The sequence below is a fragment of the Catharus ustulatus genome, chromosome 1, assembly GCF_009819885.2.
Source record: "Catharus ustulatus isolate bCatUst1 chromosome 1, bCatUst1.pri.v2, whole genome shotgun sequence".
In the NCBI taxonomy this organism is placed as follows: Eukaryota; Metazoa; Chordata; class Aves; order Passeriformes; family Turdidae; genus Catharus; species Catharus ustulatus.
In genome coordinates, this window is record NC_046221.1 from 68,730,870 (window position 1) to 68,751,225 (window position 20,356).

The following is a 20,356-nucleotide window of genomic DNA, read 5'->3' on the forward strand; positions in this document are numbered from 1 at the left end:
TTGGGTAGGAGATCAATGAGTCAGTGGTTGTGATTGCCCACTGCCAGAATTTACTGCTGCCAGCAGTAACCGCTCAGTTCTGCTGACTTCACTCCTGGTGGCTCTTGTCCAGACAGCCCATTCATCTTGAGACTGTCTTCTCTTTTCCTTAAAACAAAAAGTTAAGACAGGGATATGATGCTCACAGTACAATTGCTCAATCATAACTGTCAAAAAAGCAGCAAAGTTTGACTCAAACTCCTGTTCAAATCCTGTGGGGATTGGTATCACTCCCAGTCCCTGAAGTAGAGTTCAGCTCTCCTGGTCTGGGTCTGCAGAGGTGCCTGGGACTGATTGGTTGGAGAGCAGCTTTGCTGCAGTTTTCCCACTCCTGGAGAGTGGGAAAGGTCTTGGACATTCTAGAGTGTCACAAGAAGTCATAAGGCATCAAGGTGCTCTTGCAGCAAAAGTGGGAGGCAGCACCCTGGGCTACATCAGACAGGTTTGGGCAGATGATCCTTCCCCTCAGCTCTGTCGTAAGACACAGCTGGAATCTTGGGAATTCTGCTCTAGGCTCAGTGGTGCAAGGCTGGCATTGGCATACTGAAGCAGGTCCAGCAAAGGGCTCTGAAGATCATTAAGGGCTTGGAGCATCTTTCATGCAGGAAGTGTCTGAGAGAGCTGGAACTGTTCGGTCTGCACATGATATTGATGAAAGTAAATATCTGCAGGGAAAGGCAAAAGCAGGTAGAGCCAGGTCTCAGTGGTACCCGCTGACAGCACAAAGGGTAATAGGCACAAGTCAAAATACCGGAAATTTCATTCAAACATAAATTAAAACCGTTTTCATTTTGAAGGTGGCCAAACAACAGAAGAGGCTCTCAGGCAGGCTGTGAAGTCTCTATCCATGGAGATATTCTTCCCCAAACTGGACACAGCCCTGACCATGCTTTGGGAAAGAAGGGTTGGCTTTGGTGGGCTTCAGAGGTCCCTTCAAGCCCCAGCTGGTCCATGACTGTGTGGTACAAACACAGTGAAACCGATGCAAATTTCACAGCTGATCTCTGCCTCCTCCCTTCCCAGATTCTCAGGTTTGAGAACTGAGCACTGAGGTTTGTGCTTGTTACAAAATCTTTTATGTATTTTACAGAAAGGAAGATGTCATTAGGCCCATGGCACAAGAGACAAATTACCTTCTCACGTCTGGCAGGGCTTGTGCTTTAATGTGTACTCAAAGATTTACTGAACTTGGCAAGTTTCAAGTCCTGCCTACAGAGCAGCACAAATGACCTGTCAATATTGCTTTCTGCTTTTTTTCCCCACCTTCACTCCTGAGGGTAGCTGTGCTTGAACCTGGTTAGATTTGCAAGGAAAAGGAATTAGAAGATCTGAAGATGAAGCACAATAGGCTATAGTCAGACCAATTCTTTTACAAGGCAATGAACTTTCCTCCATGCTGGATTCCATAAAATACTCTGAAGATGAGATGTGCAGGCTAGAACTTTGTTCAGCTAAGAGTACAAATATATTTCAACTGAAAGTAAATTAATATGGTTTGTCAGGCTTCCATCAAACAAACAAACAAACACAAACAAAAAGCCAAACCCCAAGTCAAAACAAAAAAGAAATCCCCAAACAAAACAATGAGGGCCCTCTGCTGCTTTTTTACAAGCTTATCGTCAAACCAACAGTTTGCCCCAGGTTATGTGGAAAAGCAGACTTACACTGAACAAATGACACTTACCAAAACAGTACTTTTACCCTCTTTAGCTTATCACCCCTTCACACTCTCAGTTCATTGTCTCATGTGCTGTGTTTTCCCTTTCCCCTCTTTGTTTTCCTCCTGCCTCCTCCCCATTTCTGTCTTAAGGCTTTCTCTATTTTTTTCAGTTGTCCTCCCCCATGTTCTGAGAGCTCCATTCCTGGAAAAGACTTAAGACAATGGATCACATTTGCTGAAGGTTGCAGTCTTTTGTGGAGAGAGCTCGATTTGCATTTTTGTGCCATTAGATGGCCTGAAGCATCTGGCTAACACAGTGCTAATGATTGTCAGCAGTGAGTTGCTGATCAAAACCAGGCTGGCTCCTTTGTTTGAAGCAGAACCTTTGCTTTTAGTTTAAGTACCTAATCAAATCAGATAGAAAGGTTTGGTGTTGCCTATTTAATGCCATTGTTTTGCCTTGAGTGCCTGTTTCTAGGCCTATTTCTAATGCCTGTTTCCAGCCTCTTCAGGTGACCCTCACAAAAATGGCATTCATACACCAGCCAATTGTTTATCATTCTTGAGTGAGCCTTCATGCCCACATAGCAAACTACCACCGTGCTGGCAGTCACCAGCCATGGGACAGCATGATTTGCTAGGCAAAGACCTTTTCTTGGATAACACTCTGTTACCAAAGGTCTGAATCACCCCTGGATTCCTAGTGTGGGGAGAGAGCGGAGTTGGAAAGCAAAGCCATAGCTAGAGGGTGGCACTGTAAATTTGGAGCAATGAAAATTGGTCTTTAAATCCATTGAGAATGATTTGCAGAGGATCATCAAAAGTGCCTCTGTGCTGTGGAGTAAAGCCAGAAAAACTTTTTAAGCTTTATATCAAGCTATTCATTAGAAGTTTGTATGATCACAGGCTGGTTCCTGGTGAAAGCCAAGGACATTGATTTATTTCTGCATATCACGATGTAACACATTATTGTGACCTCTGAATCAGTGTGTCCTGATTGATTTTGAGAGCATCCTTGATCTGTTTGCAGCACGTTAATCATCATTTGGTGCAGCTGATGTCACTGCTGACCTCACAGCTCACATAAGTCAGAATCTTTGATGGTTTAACTGAGTTGGAAGCCAATGCCTGACTCAGAAGCCAGTGAGCAGACAATCCTACTGGCTGCTTCAGTTTTGTGCCTCTTGTGGCTATACTATGATGGGTGCCAAAGCTTCAGCCTTGCAATTGTGGGTTTCAGAATGATGGGTTTGTGGTAGCTGTGTGCTCACAAATTAAGTGAGACAAGGTTTGAAGGACAAGGCAGAGGAATTGATACAGTCAGCAGAGAAATGAGGTATGCAAGAGAGCAAACTAAACCAGACTACAAGTGTACTTGGATTTTTCTCTGTTCTGCATCTGTGGGTGCCCCTGGAAGTGTTCCAGGTCAGGTTGGATTGGGGTCTGATCTAGTGAATGACTTTCTTGTCCATGGCAGGGATGTTGGAACTAGATGATCTTGAAGGTCCCTTCCAACCTAAACCATTCTATAATACTATGATTCTACGTAACCATTGTTTTCATTCCTAAAGTGGGGGTTTTTTTGTGTCACTAGACCCAATATGAGCATCTTCCTGGCATCTAATCCTGGGATTATCTGTGCTGTATCTTCTTTTAGGCTGGCACAAGTACTGCTTGGCCTCTTGGCAGAGGAATTGATACAGCTCAGATACAAACAATTCTAGCAGGAGAGGGAATGGGATGGTTGTGAGCCTGCTGTTTTAGGCTGGCACTGCCACAAGCCACAAGCTTGGCCTAAGACTTGTCCTCCCTTCTCTTTAACAAGTCCTGCTGGTGGACCTGCTGCTAGGGAATTTGTTTCCAGACCAGAGTGCTAGAGCAGCATTTGTGCAGGTGCCTGGTTTGCAGTGGCAGGCTCAAGCCCTCCAGGGAGCAGGAGGAGGCACAGTGCTGCATCCTGCTTCCCTTGGACCCCCTCTCACAGCTGTGCTCCCAAGGGCTCTGTCACAAACCCTGCAATCTGGCACGTGGCACCAGGCATTTTTGGCTGCTGTGCACACCTCTGATGCCAGAGGCACACACAGAACATACACCTTCCCAGAGAAGGGGATTTTGGTAGCATTTGGGTGTGTTCAGCTAAAAGGCAAATTGCATGAAACCTGCAAGTGATTCTGCTGGCTTGGATAAGGCCCCATGAGCTGACTCATGTCTCAGCTCTCCTATTAACTTCTCAGTGCCATGCTGTGGGGTGGAAACCAAGCACCTGACAGTGCTTACTGCACCTGAAGAAATAGCGTGTGTGAGGAAAGTGAAAGCTTGTAAAGCTTTCACCTTCAGCTCCCACATCTCACAGATAGGAATGCCTGTAAGGGAAAGCTCCACTTAATTTGAGGTTTAGCAGACATTGGCCCTGTCAGCTCATGCATCCCACTGCAACTGCTGTGCTGCAGAGCTGCCCAGTAGCGTATTTCGTGTCTTGTAGCAATAGACGGTTAAACAAACCCCGATGATGAGTTCAAGATAAAACAAGCCCTGGTGAGCACTGGTGATGTCTCCTCCCCACCACTGACAGGAGGTGCGGTGCTAGCTTCTCCAAATATCCTGTCCCTACCTCACTCACAGAATAACAGAAGAGAAATGCATGTTGCTTCTGTCTTTTTTATATACTGAATATCTCAGATGCTAGGAAATTAAGGGAAAGTGTTTCAGTATCTACACCAGGCACAGAAGTTTGGACAGTCATGGAGCTGCTGGTACAGGATCACACAGTGCATAAAAAAGCCCTTGATGCTAGGAGTGCCTGAAGGTTAAGAAAAGGGAACTGATCATTTTCTTTCGTAAGCTTGAATCCTAATCCCAAAGTGATGGAAGCCTGTGCAGATGCACTTGTTATAGCTTCAGGCCTTTTTCCAGTGGGGTTCTGAGCCCCTCCAAGGATGGAGACTCCCTGGACAGCCTGTTCCTGTTCTCAGTTTAATTTAAAGAAGGTAAAAAGGCTGCAGTTCCACATACATCCCACACTGAGATTTCCACTCTTGGGATAAGGTGTGTAGAAGTCTTTAGGAGTGAATAAGCAGAAAGGCATCCAGTGGGTTGTCTAAGCAAGTCAAATTGACTGCAGTGGAAAGTCTGACTTTCTTGGAAATCCCATTAGAGAGAGCAGCATGTCCTTTGCATGCCCTATCTCAGTCAGGGTTTCAGTGAGTGACTGAACAGAACAGAAAACTTTTCTTCTTTGTTTGTATTGATACAGAAATATTCTGTTCTCAATCCAGAATTCATTCAGAATTCTGGATTCAGGAATTTTTTAAAAAAAAATTTAGATTTTTTTTTTGGCCATATTTATAGAACACAAGGAAGTACAGAGAAAGGAGCCCAAGGTCTCTCTGTGGAGGGGCACCACAGCAGCTGGACTGAATGACTGCTGTTACTGTTGTGCAGGGGACTCTAACCTTCCTTAACATCCTTCCTACCAGCCACCCCCTCCAGTTTTTCATCTTTGCCTGTCTTTTACTGCTATTTCAAAATAACACCATTATGGTGAGATCTCACTGGTTTCGATGCACTTCTTCAGTCTGGCTGCCAGAAATTATTGTTTTGTCTCTTCTACAGTGCTTAACTGTATTTTCCATCAAAAAAAAAGAGAGAGTGATGAGGCAGGTGTTGCACCCAAAAAAATCAGTCACACAGTGAAAACAGATTAATTTACTTTACACAAAAGCATAACCTGAAGTAGCATCCATCAAAATAAAACAAAATTTTAAAAAACCCATTAAATAACATATGGACAGAAATTTGTGATGTTTTTCTGGATTTTTATTTGAACAGGTAATATAACCCATAATAATATATCTGTATACCCATAAACTATCTGTATTTCTTCAGGTTCAGAGTGCAACATGCTGTTATATCCATACGTTTCAAATTGCCAAGCTCATTGCTTCTGCTGCCTAGTGATATTTTGCTATTCACCTCTAGAGTCTGAACAATGAAATGTGATGTTGTTTGCACTCCGGGCTACTTCAAATACACAAAATGGTGAGTAAATGGTATTTTATTTGGGATTTTTCAGTCTGGGAGATGTTCAGCTTGTTAGACCAAGGAGGGGATGGGCTGGTCCCAGACCTCTCTTAAGTTCTTAAGTTTCTAGACCTTCCTAAAACTCCCTGTTTAAAATTATAATTCACTCTGAAATACTTCTGTCTTCAGCTTCCTCCATGACAGCAAGATAGTAAAGCCCTCTTCCCCCCTCTTCAAAATACTAAACAGAATTTCTGCTCTGGAGGTAAATTTTTGATGCCTTTCTGCCGGAATCCACATCATTAAGTGTTGACAGCTGTAAAAGCAAAATAAGCTGACTGAGGCAGATCCTGTCTGTTCAGAACCTTCCCTGTGGTTACCAGTCATGCTCCAGGACATCTAAATGTATTGTGTTCCTGTTATAGAACTGCTGCAGTTTGCAATCCAGTTTGTTAAAAGATCCTGAAATTAGCAATGTTTTCATAAAGTTGGTGTTAAATTGCTGTTATTCAAGAGGCATTCATTGAGCCATCACTGCTTGCTCAGAAGAAAGGCAGGAGAGCAGCACACAGTCTCCCTAGATTCAGACATCCCGATTTTTACTGCTGTTGTGCAGCTGACTGGTCACTCAACAGTGCTCCAGACATGCCATGTGAATACAACCACAATACGTAGAGGAATAAGCACAACTGATACCCGTGACTTTTGTCCTCTGTTTGTCACACTAAAATATTCTCAAGCCTTAATTTATACATATATATATGTAATTTGTTTGTTTGTTTGTTTGTTTTCTCTGCAGCATGCTTGGTCGGTTGGGATTGGGATTTTGTGTACTTTATGAAGAGTTTGAAGGGAAATCTGCTCAGACGTTGGATGGCCTCCCTCTAGTGGCTGCTACTGTGGAACTAAAACAGGGCTGTGAGCTACCTACCCAAGGTTGTGCTTGCATCAACCACTGTATGCCATGAAAGTGAGTAAATTTGGGAAGAAGTCTTATGCCACATCAAAATATAAATCAGAAACACTGTGTTATTGCCAGAGCTTAGTTACTGCTTTTTCAGTCCTGAAAATACTTATCTTCCCCACTTTCCCTCTCCCCCTCTGTGTCCTTACATAGGACGATCTCAGGACACTGGCAAACCAAAATCTGCATGGGAAAAAATTTTAAGTTATTTTTTTTTCCCAGTTCAGTTAGTCAGCCAGGTAGGACAAATATGCAAGCCCCTGTTTTCCAGACATGGACTCATGTGCCTGAAATCCTATCAGATTTTTTCAACCAGGCACATTGATCTAGTAAAAGATGCTATTTACTATTACAAACCTTGTCCCAACAGATATTTAAAGAACAGGTATGATCTGGGTAATGCAGCATCTTTAATCCATTTCCAGTAATTTTCAGTTATTCTCTGTAGTAAATATCAGTATCTTTGACAAAATCTTATCTGTATGTATATCCAGCAGTTGTATTCCTGTGTTTAAAATCTTGCTAATTATGATCCATTACACTTATCTTTTAGACACAAAAAGTGCCAGGAATGCATGGCTGTGTTTGTGTTTTTGTAGAAAAAGATAGCAATGACAGGGTATCAAGACAAAAGTTGGAGCTAGAAAACATCTCATTAAAAATGACAAAAATGGAAAGCTCCTACAGCTGCAAGAGGAGCTTTGCCCTGGTGTCTCCTTTTGGATCTCTCATACTTTGGCCTCCAAGTGTTAAGTGATTTGCAGACAGTGTGAGACAACAAAGCTGCATTTATAGAATACCCCTAAAAATCCTGTCTCATGAGTTTATGCTCTAACACAGCAGAAATTAATGTTGCTACTGCTATTCGCTTGACTGCTTTTAGTGATGTTGTAGGCTGGAGTGTTGTCACCTGAAAATACCTGTTGAATTTTCTCTGTCAGCAAAGAGAAAACAACTTAAGTGTGTATTTTTACTCACACTAGATTTCCCACAAAATAATTCTGTCTGCAATTTGTGTATTTTCACTGGTTTCAGTATAGTTGTGTTGATCTGAAATTGCTGTCATTGAAGCTGACTGAATTTCTCATTTTTTTTCTCATCAATACACATGACTATATTATGGATTAAGGATTCTTGAAATAAAATATTTGTTACTAGCACAGGAAGAAATAATGGAGAAAAATGCTCACATTACCATGACAACCTTCATGGCTCTCTTCCATATCAATCCACTTCACTGCTTCCACCTTCCCATCATGTGTTGGCCATGGATCCTGGGACATCTGAAACTAGGTAACAGAAAATCAAATAGTTAGTCCTTTTAAGAGCTTTGAGCTCAGGTTCATCTCCACTCTCTGGGACCTTTCTCCGAAGAACTGGGGTAAAAGGCTTTGGAATACACATCAACAGATGTCTGGCTGCTAACATGGTTGTCAAGTTTCTTCACTGAGAGAAGCTTTCATGACACAGACAAGATGTCAACCCAAAAGACCTAAAGATTTAATTTAAGAAATAAAATCCCTCTTCTGCAACAGCCTCAGTATGATACTGCACATCATCATTCATCCTCCCAACCAGCACTGCCCTCCAAGTGTTATTTGAACACTGGGCCCTAACCATAGTACAGTAAATTCACGAATACAAGCCGCACTGAGTATAAGCCGCATCTCTGGGTGTCGGCAAATATTTCGGGTTTTGTCCATACACAAGCCGCACCTGAATATAAGCCGCTCTGTCATTCGCAGCGAGGACCCGCATGCAACAAAGTTGCCAAATACTAACAGAACGGTGGCATGGCGGGGTTTACTGGCTCAACTAAGGCTGTGCAGGCTCGGCCCGCTAGGGGCTGCTGACGGGGCCAGGTGGCCCAGCCCGGCGCTGCCATCGGGGCTGGCCGCCGCCTCTGGGGTCGCTTGCCCTGGCCCTGCTCCCGCCGCGGCACCGGCCGGGCACGGAGAGAGCGCCTCGCTCGCGCCGTGGCGCTGGCCGGGCACGGAGCACCCCCTGCTCCCGCCACGGCGGCGGAGGGCGGGGGCAGAGCACCCCCCCTCCTCCCCAAACCGCGGCAATGGCGGCGCGCCCCCGCCCCCCCCCCCCACCCCCGTCTCTCCCCTGGGCTGCGGCAGAGGAGGGAAGAAGAGAGCTCTCCCGCCTCTCTCCCCGCCCCTGTGCTGCCTGCAGGGAGCCAGGGCAACACGGTAACACTGTAACAATTGCGAAATGCCGGCTTTTACTGGCAGGTGCTTGGCTCGGCGCCCTGGCTGGCACGTCTGGGGTTGTAAATGTCAGAAAATTATTCACAGATTAGCCGCCCCCGACTATTAGCCGCACTTCCGGGTTTCCACCAAAATTTTTGTCAAATTGCTGCGGCTTGTATTCGTGAAATTACTGTACCTTCACATGAATTTAATGGTAAGTTTTGGATTTTTGCTTTGGTTTTTGTTGTTTGTTTGTTTGTTGGTTGGTTGGTTTAAGGAAAGAGACTAACAGAACCAATTCAAGCATTATATAATTGGAAGGAGTTATTGAAGCTGAATTAGCCGATGATGTTATATAATAATAGATACCGATTTAGGCAGATCACAGGACCTATCCAGGATATAAACAGGTAAGAGTTTATCCTCTACTTCTCACTAATTATCACCTTCTACTTCTCACTAATTATCACCTTTTGCTTGTCACTAAAAACACATTCTACTAGCCCAGGTTTCTCAAAATGCCATCCAAACTGGCCTTGAACACTTCCAGGTATGGAGCATCCACAACTACTCTGGACAGCCCTCACAGCAAAGAATTTCTTCCATAGATCCAATCTAAAACCATCCTCTTACAGTGTAAAACCATACCCCCATGTCTTATCCCTACCTGCCCCTGTAAAAGGTCCCTCTCTCCTCCAGGCTGAACAACCCCAGCTCACTCATCCTGTCTTCATAGGAGAGGTGCTCCAGCCTCTGATCAACTTTGTGGTCCTCCTCTGGCCTTGCTCCAGCAGGTCCATGTGCTTCTTGTGCTGGGGGACCCAGAGCTGGATGCAGCACCCCCAGCAGGTGCTCACAAGGGTAGAGTGGAGGGGAGTACTACCTCTCCCAGCCTGCTGGTCACTGCTTTGGATGCAGCCCAGGACACATTTGGCTTTCTGGGCTGCAGACACACACTGCTGGGTCATGCTGAGCAGCCAACAGTCCCAAGTCCTCCTCAGGGCTGCTCTCAATCCATTCTCCCCAGCCTGTATTCATGCTTGGGATTGCCCTGACTCAGGTGTAGGACCTTGCACTCGGCCTTGTTGAACGCCATGAGGTTTGCACAGTCCCCCCCCTCCAGCCTGTGCAGGTCCCTCTGGATGCCATCCCTTCCCTCCAGGGTGCTGACAGCCCCACACAGCTTCGTGTCATCATCAACCATGCTGAGGGTAGATTCAATCCCACTGTCCATGTGTCACTGACAGAGATGTTAAACAGTGCCAGTCCCAGTATTGACCCCTGAGGAATGCCACTCATATCAAGTGCCACACAACTCACACCAAGTGCCACGTCACAAAAACTGACTCATGACTTTTAAAACAAATGCAAAAAAGACTGTATGATCCAGCTGCAGAACTACCATAGCACTTTGCCATAAACAGTGATGTGTGTCAGCTATAACCTGGACCTCATGACTTTATTTCTCCCCTTCTGTATACTGGGTTTATCAAATAAACCAACATACCAGAAAGTGTGGTCTTGTCCCACACAAAATTCAGAAAAATACTACTTTTTCACAGAAAGCATTAAGATAAAGGTAACACTTTATGAAAGAGGAGACAGTGATAGCATGGGATAAATGCTTTAAATAGCCTAGGAAGTGCATTATCATCCCAAATTAAAAATCTGTTCATAACAGATGGCAATAAATGTGGTGTGCAGGAAGTTTTGGAAAATGCTGATACAATGGCAAAGCAGAAAGATATCTGACAAAACAGGAATGACCCCAGGACATCCACAAAAATACTGGAAGGTACTGCCTTCCAGGAATACAAAACTACTGACTTCACATTATTCACCATTTCCCAAATTGAGGAAACTAGGCATCTTTGTAAGTTAATTAAAAAGTAGGGTAAAGTGTAACTCAACATGGGGAAAAAATAATTTATCATATTTTTCTTTAAATAGTTGTTTGAGTGACTGATTTCAGATTCAGAATTTTCCTGGGGTGCTATTCTTAAAAAGACAGTTTGTCTGAGAAGTGATGCTGCTTATGAAAGCTGAAATAAATTTCGTCATGACCTCCTCTGTCTACTTTTGTTGACTTCTTTTCTCCCGTTCCATCATGTTTAGCAGAATTTTGCCCTTGAAAACCAGGAACAGGAAAGAGCCACCTTGTGGGCAGCAATACTGAGCACCGCTCTGGAAACAAGTTTGCTGCCATCAGGTCTTAAGAACAGCCACCAGCAGCACGGCACTGCTCAGGTGTGGAGACAGCCTCAAGAGAGATCAGTCAGATCTCTGATTTAATTTAATCAGGTTTAATTTCATGCCTTTTCTTAGTGGTAGAGGTTTGGAGGAAGGAAAAGCATTGCTTCAGAGCCTGGACCTCTCTCACAGGACAAAGGCATCACAGCCCCAAAGGCAACATCCCCTCTAAGCCCTTCCCTTCAGTTTTTTTGCCACATTTCCAGTGTGAGCTGTTCTGCATGTGTTGACTCCAAGAGAAGCCCCTTCTTTTTCCTCCTGGCATCACCAACACAGATTATGAAGGCAAATATAGGCAGCTTACACAATATGAGCCACTGCGCCTCCATTTCTGTAACATGCACACTTAAACCAACGCTAGGCTGGAAATCTTGCACCATAAAAGGCTGCCTAATTTACCTTGACCTTTGAAATGCCTGGTGATTCCAGGGTCAAACCTCACTACCAACAGACTGATCTCCACCAGCCTCCTGAAACAGCCTGTGCTTCCCCTTCAGCACTTCCCTCTAGGCACAGGAACAAATTCTTTACGCTCCTATGCCACCAACTGATGTGAGTTTTTCTCCTGTACTTTAAAAGCTGATGAATAGGAATTTGCTATTCAGAAATCTGCCTGGACTGTTCCCATCCTTGGGAATATTATTCTGCAAAACATGGTTGAAATCAGCAATAACTTTTGCTGGGCACTGGGGCCATATATTTACGTTTGGGAAACAGGCAGGGCTTGGGGTAGGTCATACATAAGTGGGTGCAGGACACTTACAACTGGCAAGATTGTTGAGCTTCAAAGCAGACCTCAGAATCTGGGAAAAAACACTAAAACTCAGAAAAAAGCAAGAAGCTTATTTAAAATAAAGTGTTCTGATTTAAGGTAATGCATGTCATCTTCTTGAGCTGTTAGGCTACTGACAGTCATAAGAGTGCTAAACTGCACCTCCTCTGTTTGAATATCTGATGGATAATAAGGGAAAGGTCTCAGTTCTAGTAACTTCCTCTGATATATTTTGGAGAAAGCTCTTTTGCGCTGTTTTTGACCCATAAACTAATTCTAGCGCATATGGGAGAGTTGCACTCCTGGTTTAGAGGAGCTGAATTCCAGAAGGTGGTTCAGGAAACACTTGCTTCTCCCAGTGAGAGTAAGCTGGACTTGTGGGGACATGCTGGGTGCCAAGGACAGGCAACGGGAGAGCTGCTCTGCAGGAACTGCCAGTGCCCACCCCAGCACCCATTTAGGCACGGTTACTCCAATTTCCACCCTGGATGTGTGCTGGCATCAGGGTTTGTATCTTAACATGTGCAACACAGCTTTAGGTGTGGTCAGATGAATTTATTCATAGGTGAAAGGAGGGGATAGGCTCAGGTGGTCTGGCTGGATAGTCTCCCTAAAAAAACCCAGGGCTGTTAGCAATTCAGCACCTGGGAATGTCAAGAAAAGTCCCTGTTACTGCTGGGCTGAAGTTTCATTAGTTACATGCATGAGTTATCACAGACATTACCTGATGTTGGTATTTAGAGAAAAATAAATCTTCCTTAAATTACTCTCACCTAATTCTGTTCTTCAAGGAGCTGCACTCTTTGAGCCTCTTACCCCACTGATAGTTGAAAAGGTAAAGGAGAACCAAGTGAGGGAGCACAAGCCCGTTTAGTAGCTGTGCTTTTTCATCAAGGCTTATTGAAAACATACCCATCCTTATCCCATCATCACTAAGTGTTGTTTCAATGAGAAGAACAGTCAGCTTAAAGAAAAGGATTTTTGCAGTACTTTGCAATGGCTGTGAATTGCATATAGACCAAAGCCTGCTTTTAAGTTATATCTTCTCAGGTGAGCTGTAATATCTGAATGGGGGCTAGAGGACAAGAGTAACTTTTTAGAAAATCTGCAATTAAGGTGTTTTTGTGATTGCTGCAATGGTGTTGCAACACTTTCCCTTGAGCTGGTTTTTCAAAAGAGGAAGGTTTTGAGGGTGAGATTACAACAACTTTGTGGGCATGAGATTCGAAAACAGTCACAGGAAAATCCCTATTTTTTTAATACTTTATTCCTATGAGAAGTTCTTGCTCAATCAGGAAGTCTCATTAAACTAATGGAGAATAGGAACAAAAGAATGAGGATTACTTGTATGAGTAATGATGAAGACATAAGTACAAAATACCTTTTTTTCTAGAGCATGGCTTATTCAACCAGCATCACTGTCTGGAATCATATGAAAAAAGGCTTGTGTGTCTCTGTCTGTCTGACTTTTGAAGGGTGGGGACTAAGCTAAGGAAAATTAACAATTATACCAGGCAGAACAGAGACACTATGACGTGTGCGTTGCAAGGAAGGTTGTTCCAAGAGCCCATCTACAAATGACAGTGGGATGGAGAGGTACCAAAATCTTTTAGATTTATTAAGTTGCTGTGGTGAAAAGTTCAGTGCAAGCTAAAGCATCTGAAAAAAAAACCCGCAGGTTTTTCTGTTCAAGCAACTGGCCACGTAAAAACTTAAAAGTTTAAAATAAGGAAATGGCTAACATGGTAGATTAGTATACTAGTAGTGCTACTCAGAATTTTCTGGTATTTCTCTTTTATCTCACACTCACATCCAAGAGGTGTTAGTGAGGCGTTCTTTGACAGCTAACAGCTCTATTTGGGAAGTAAGGCTACTACACTAAACAAACTGCAGAGAACTCCCATCTCCCTTGAGATCTTACTGCCACTACTGGAGATGTATCTGTGGCCATTTTTCATATTTTTATAATTTTTCCATCTACCATTCAGCTCCCAACTGAGGAGTTGACATCAGGATGATAAAGATACACTTTCAAAGTCGAGAAGCGGTTGGACACTCCACCCACAAACTATCAACCATTTTCATTCCTGCAATAATAGACAAAATTTATGGCTCTATCAGCAACCTTCTTCCCACCTAGATAGAGCTGAGGTGAGTCTGATTCTTTGAGTTTAGACAGACACAATAAGCAACTGTGTCAAAAACACTTGGAATTTTGGCTGGCACACAGCTGAATGAATCCTTGGAAAATTCGCAAGCTAGAATGCAACGTCATCTTTCATTGATTCCCAATTTTGGTGTCAGATTAGCAGCAACAGAAAATACACTGAAATATTGCAGGTTTAGACTGCTTATGTTCTCAGATGCTCTATCTGATGGAAAGCAGCCCTGTGGTTAATGTGACCTACCCTTTCAGATCATGAGTGGTCCGGGCTTGTGGACTTGCACAGGACACTGCGGGCTAACAGCTCTAGTAATCGGCTACCTGATATTCACACTGATGCAGAAGTTTATCAGGTTTGCAGCAGGCAGTGACGGCATGCTGTGTCCCCATGTCCCTTCTGAGCTGGCACACAAGCAGCTGTGACACAGTGCTCCCTTCCCACCTCCTTCCCCTGGGACAGATGACCCACATTTTGGGGAAGAGAGGGGGACCACACATTAGTGACTTTTCTTGTATGGAAGCTCGGAAGGGCTGCTCCAGGGTGTCAGGATGGGCTGCAGCCTTGTTCATGGCCAGGACAGAGCTGGGCACTCGCACGGGGAGGGAGTGAATGGGTGATTGCTGCTGGGTTGTTACAGGCAAACTCTCTTGCAGCTCGTAGCCTGAGGGGATCGTTAAGCGCTTAGCAACTCCTGTATTTCGATTGGTAATACTCCCTGAATCGCTGCCTCATCCGAGAGATCCCGCGGTGGCTCAGTGTGTTCCCACACTTCCCTGCAATAAGTGCGTCTGAGATTGGAGCACTGGGATGAAGTTATTGGTGCTGGGCTTAGGGTGAGATGGGAAAACCAGTGTCTGGTGTGACTGATCTCATGCAGGTTTTTTTGTGGGTTTTTTTTGTTGTTGTTTTTTTGTGGGTTTTTTTTGTGATATTCAGGAAAAAAGATCACTGGTGAGTGCCAGATCGTGCTGTGTCTTACACTCATCATCAGGAAAGGAAAGCAACAGAAAAGGAGAACATTGGAAAACAGGTCCCCACAGCAGCAGGTAGGAGGCAATGCCTCCAATATGTTTCCCGGGCTACAGGAACAGCTCTAGTGTCTTTCTAACAGTGCAGAGAGGACAGAGGCCAGCTTGCCAAGAGGCTGTCAAGAGGGACTCCAGGAAGGGTTATTTTAGCAACAAAGAGCTTCTAGTGCTCAGGCACTGAGCACTTCTGGTGCTGTGCACACTCACCCTTAGCAAAGAGAGCAGAGCCGACAGTGCAACCACGTTCTGTTGTTCCACAGGTGAAACAGCTCTGAAAGTGCATTAGAAAGGGAGTCAGGTTCAGTGTACCAGTGCTGGCTTTGCCCATGGTCTGTTTTAAGACACTGGGAATATAGTTTCTCACCCAAATCATTCATATTCTGTGACTATATGGCTTGAAAGTGAGGGCAGGAATTTGGCTTCGAATAAGTAAGGGGGGTCAATAGCACAGCCTGTGGATGCACACCTCTCCCATGGCCATCAGAACTTCCTTTCTGCTTTCTATGAGCAGAGAGAGGAAAGGTGTCCCAGTGGTAACACAGCTGGCCTGGGACGTGGCCACTGACCTGCGCTGTGATGGTTCCTGCTTCTCCAGAAAGTCATTAAGGGCCAGACAGACATTTCAGACCTACATACCTTGGAAATACTTTCCCTTAATTTTGCCATGCTTCTCTTTCTTATCTGAAAGGTGACTTTCAAGAATTTTCTGTCATGCTGGAGTCATGTGCAAGATAAGCAGCCTGAGATAAATACCAAAGATAAGTTAAGGCTGTTATTTGAAAACCAGCTGAATAGGATTGAAAGTCTTTAGCCCCTAAGAGGGTAAGAAAAAGTCTTGGTCTTCATTACATGACTCTAGGCAATAAGCATGCTATTTTAAGATTCGTGGACAAGTCTTTCTTTACCTTTTATCTGAACTGAGATTATAATGACTGATACTGATACTGCAAATAACTGTTTGGTTTAGTTCCTTCATGCTATGCTATCCATCCAAACTGGTCCTTAAATGACTCCTCTGCTTGCCTGGAGGCCTGCAACTTTTTGTTCTAGCAGCTGGAACAGTCCTGACTTAGGTATCTCCCTTTGATTTGCCTGAAAACTTAAAGGAAGGGACTTGGTCAAACCTGGACAGGAGTTTTTTGTTAGAGCCTGTAACTGAGGCCCAGGCCAACATCCCACGTACTAAGAGGGATGACTTCTCATCCCAGAGTTGTCCAGCACTCTTGGATCTGACATGGATATATTCAGGGAGTGACTGAGTGTTATCCTTGTAAGTTTGGGTTCAAAATCTGTGCAACCAGAGCCTATGAGCACATCTGTCAGAGCCACATGGTTACTTTTTCACAGGCAATCTAATGTGATGGCAAGGAAAAAAAAAGAGGCAAAAAACTCATACATACTGTGGAAATATTGTATCTTCCAAATGCAAAAAGAACAACCACAAGAAAATGTTATGCCCATATTGGAAAACATACAGTGGTTATCATGGAAATAACAATGAAATATGCAGGCTAAGTGAGCTACACAGTGCAGCACAGCAAATGTCAACCACAGGACTAAACGTCTACTCCAGCCTGAATTCAGATTTTCTGTGAGGAATTGACTTCAATTTGTTGAAAAATAAAATTTCCCGCACCAAAATGAACATCTTGTAGAAAATTTCTTCACTACAGTGCTTGCATATACTGTATATTTTAATCTTTATTACTTCTCTTTGCATCATCTCAGATTTTAGAGGTGAATCAGCTGAAATGTCCAAGGATTTGATTGAACTTGGCTCCCCAAGCATCTTTCTCTCAGACATGGAACCTTAAGGCACATTCTGGACAGCACAGACACCTCTCCCTCTATGCTCAAAAAGGGCCAGTGAGATTATTTGATAGATCAGCCTTATATAACAATTAAATTTTACATCTAGGTTTTGCCAAAATTAACTTCAGGTAATGCTTCTGCATGTGTATGTGCATGTACAGTTATGAAATAGAATCATAAAATGGTTTGAGTTGGAAAAATCTTAAAGATTTTGTAGTTCCAAACCACTTTCCATGGGCGGGGACACTAGAACAGATTCCTCAATGTCCCATCCAACCCGGCCTTGAATATTTCCAGAAATCAGCCATTCACTGCTTCTCTGGGCAGCCTGTTCCTTTGCCACACCACCACCACAGCAAAGAATTTCTTCCTTATGTGTAATCTCAACCTACCCTTTTAAAATTTAATACCATGGCCTGCATCCTATCACTGCATACTCTTGTAAGAAGTCCCTCTCCAGCTTTGTTCATGTGTGAAACAAGCAGAAGTGAGTGCATTAACAGGAGAACCAAGTGAAAGCATGCTCACCTGGGATCCTGCAGGGCATCATCCACAAGTGCCCCTCAAGGCTGTTGGTGTCCTCAGGCCAAGCCAGCAGATGGAGAACACACTGGTCCTGTAGCACCAACCCCACAAAGAGCCAGGTGATGGCCATGTACACAGAGCGAAAATAGATGGTCAGGTTTTGTGGCCAGGGCCATCTTGCACACAAATGTCCACAGCATGAAAAAAAAGGAAGAGTAAAATTGCTCCCTCTGCACGTATTTGGTGTAGGTGGTGGCATGGAGAGAGGGCAGCACAGTAAGTGTGATGTTCTTGCCCTCAAGGCTCTTCAGCAGCTGGGTGATTTCCCTGCTGTTCTTCAAGGACAGGTCCTGACCACAGGTGTTGAGTAGGTAGCACCAGTCTAAGGTCGAGGCCAAGCAGGTCTCTCATGCAGTGGAGGTCAGTCCATAGGAGAGATGCTGCCCCACACCACTCTCTTTGCCTGGAAATGAGGCAGGCACTGAGAAAGTATCACTGCCTGCTGAAAGGGAAATAGTTCCTTGAATGACATCCACATGAACACAGTAGACATTCTGGAGCATGAAGAGCTCCCTGAAGAAAACCTGGAAGGTCTCAAACTCTTCATGCAATGTCGTGACATAAGCGAGGGTGCAGACGGCTCCTCGTCTGCAAGGACTCAGGTGATGGGTGGTTCTGGGGATGTAGTCTGTGCAGCTGGGTTCTCTGAATGCTATCTTCCTTCAGAAGGACACCTTATCTTCAGTAAGTGCTTTACAGGCTTCTGCTAAATTCAAACTCTCTGAGAAATTCAGCCTCCTAAGAGGTTCTTGTGCTTGCAAATTAACAGCATAGAAAACAAATGGAAGTGAAGCAATTCATTGCTTCCCGGAAAAAGTCTCTCTTGAAATACAATATCAGGCACCACCAACAGCTTGTGTTGTTGGCTATGCTTGCTTCCTGCTGGAGGACCCATGGATCCATCTGATGCAGAGTGTGCAGCCCTCACTTTCAATATTAACAGTTGCACAGTCATCACTGATGTGGAAGCAGCCTAAGCAAAGAACAACTTGCAGATGGAAGCTGCTCCACAGCACCCTGAAGATTAAGCAGACATATTGCATAATTATTGTCTTGGCAACGAGCAGCTGGCACATATTTCAGAGTGTCCCCAAATTCAATTTATGGGTATGTTCTTAACTGCTCCCTCCCCAATCTCCCTGCATGTATCACATAGCTGTTAAAATTTCTGTGCATGTACCCTGTGACAGGAAAACCTCATATTTATCTTAAACAATTCTTTTTTTTTTTAATTGCAGGATTTTTTTTAACCACCCCAATGTGTCAGTCATCACTGCTTCTGAATTGTGAAAACTAGTAACATGAAATAAATATACTTCAATATGTCTCAGTGACAATTACACTACTAGATTAAGCATATATATAAGCTATTGTGGCCTTTCTGCTCTTTGATATTCTGGATAAATGTAATTTCTAGAAGGCAATTATCAGAAACCCAGTTCAATACATGCCATTGTACAGCCAAAGAACACAGGATGAAGAAGAACCACTCATCTATCTTCCACCTCTGTATTTCTGTCTTCACTATTCTTCATTTCTCATGTAAGGCCACCAGCATTCACATATAAGAAGCGAGAGATTTTTTTTGCTCCTGAGTAGAGTTTTGTCACAGCCATCAGGTTTTTTTCAGTATTATTTTCATTTGCAAATTTGAAATCTGACAAACAGTTTCTGCTAAGAGTCATGGATTACTTGTAATAAGCTCCAGGCTTACATCCATCACAAGAAACTGGGTTAGCAAAATCTGCTATTTAAACTATTTAAACTAACCCTAGGCTTTCTGATGAGACACTTGTATTTCTAAGAACTGTGTGTGCAACTGATATAACATGCTTATGCAATGAGACCTTGATGTAGCTCAGACTAAAGAGAAATCCTTGGTAAGTCTCTTTATTCCAGCTGTGAGTCTGTTCATGTGGATCCCCTGCCATGACACAGCATGTTTGGGGCATGTAAATTTTCCCAACATGATTTGCTCTAATGTGGAGGCAAATCAGTTGATCTGAGATTTTACCGGTAAATGTTCTGGTGGGCAGTACATTGTGCCACAGAGGGAGAAATACCATCACCTACATTTCAGCTCTTGTTGACAAGTCTCCTCAGGCACTGGCAGGTCCCTCCCAGAAGCTGCACTTCCTTCCCATCCTGGCATCCTGGCAAACAGTCTCCAGGATTCTCTGTTCAAGCAGATTGCAGGCTGCTGGCAGTGGCTTCAGCCCATCAAATACAGTCACAAGATGTAATGAGGAGAGGAGCACTGGAGAAGCTTTGTAAGGATTTATGACCAGAATATTCCTCAAGAGGGGTGCAGAACAGATCTGGCAATCAAGCCTACCTGGAGACAGCAAACAGCTGAGCCACTCCTCACTGGGCAGTCAGCAGGGATAGCTGTCTCACGCTGGCAGTCCAGGGCAATGTTCTTTGTGGATACCAGTGCTTTCAGGAAGAGAACCACTCCAATGGAACTGAGGAGCTGGAATGGAGGTGGGCAAAGTCCCAGGAAGTAACAGACTCACCTGATGCTGCTGCAGGCCAACAGTACAGCTTGTTAAAAGATGCACAGATCCTGAGCTGAGACCGCTACACAAGTCTAGCAAAGAAATCCACAGCAAACACCTAGGGAGCACAGACCTGCCCAATTTGATTGTTGTGCTGAGTTACATCCAGTAACAAATTCTACTCCCCCATCTGACGCCTCAGAAAGGCAAATTGCCATGGCAGCTGGTGACTGTGAGGCCAGCAGCCACTTGCTGTCTGTCCTCTGTGCATTCCATAAACTGTGGAGATCATAGCCTTCTCACTTCCTCACTGGGATAATTGGCTGCAACAGCATTTCCCCCCTTCTGCCATAGACTTAACATGA

General features: G+C 44.1%; 1 protein-coding gene and 1 long non-coding RNA gene across 2 annotated transcripts; one reads left to right on the forward strand and one right to left on the reverse strand.

The window, feature by feature from the left end:
• Positions 1 to 5,590: 5,590 nt before the first annotated feature.
• LOC117001795 lies at positions 5,591 to 6,690 on the forward strand. Its single transcript, XR_004419131.1, has 2 exons — positions 5,591 to 5,737; positions 6,519 to 6,690. It is a non-coding gene; the product is annotated as an uncharacterized LOC117001795 (long non-coding RNA).
• Positions 6,691 to 17,404: 10,714 nt separating this feature from the next.
• GCNT2 (glucosaminyl (N-acetyl) transferase 2 (I blood group)) lies at positions 17,405 to 18,281 on the reverse strand (the record flags this gene model as incomplete). Its single annotated transcript, XM_033056482.1, is given in 5 exon segments — positions 17,405 to 17,605; positions 17,607 to 17,831; positions 17,833 to 17,866; positions 17,868 to 17,956; positions 17,958 to 18,281. Coding segments are annotated over 5 exon segments (873 nt in total), but the record flags the coding sequence as incomplete, so codon positions are not given.
• Positions 18,282 to 20,356: the final 2,075 nt, after the last annotated feature.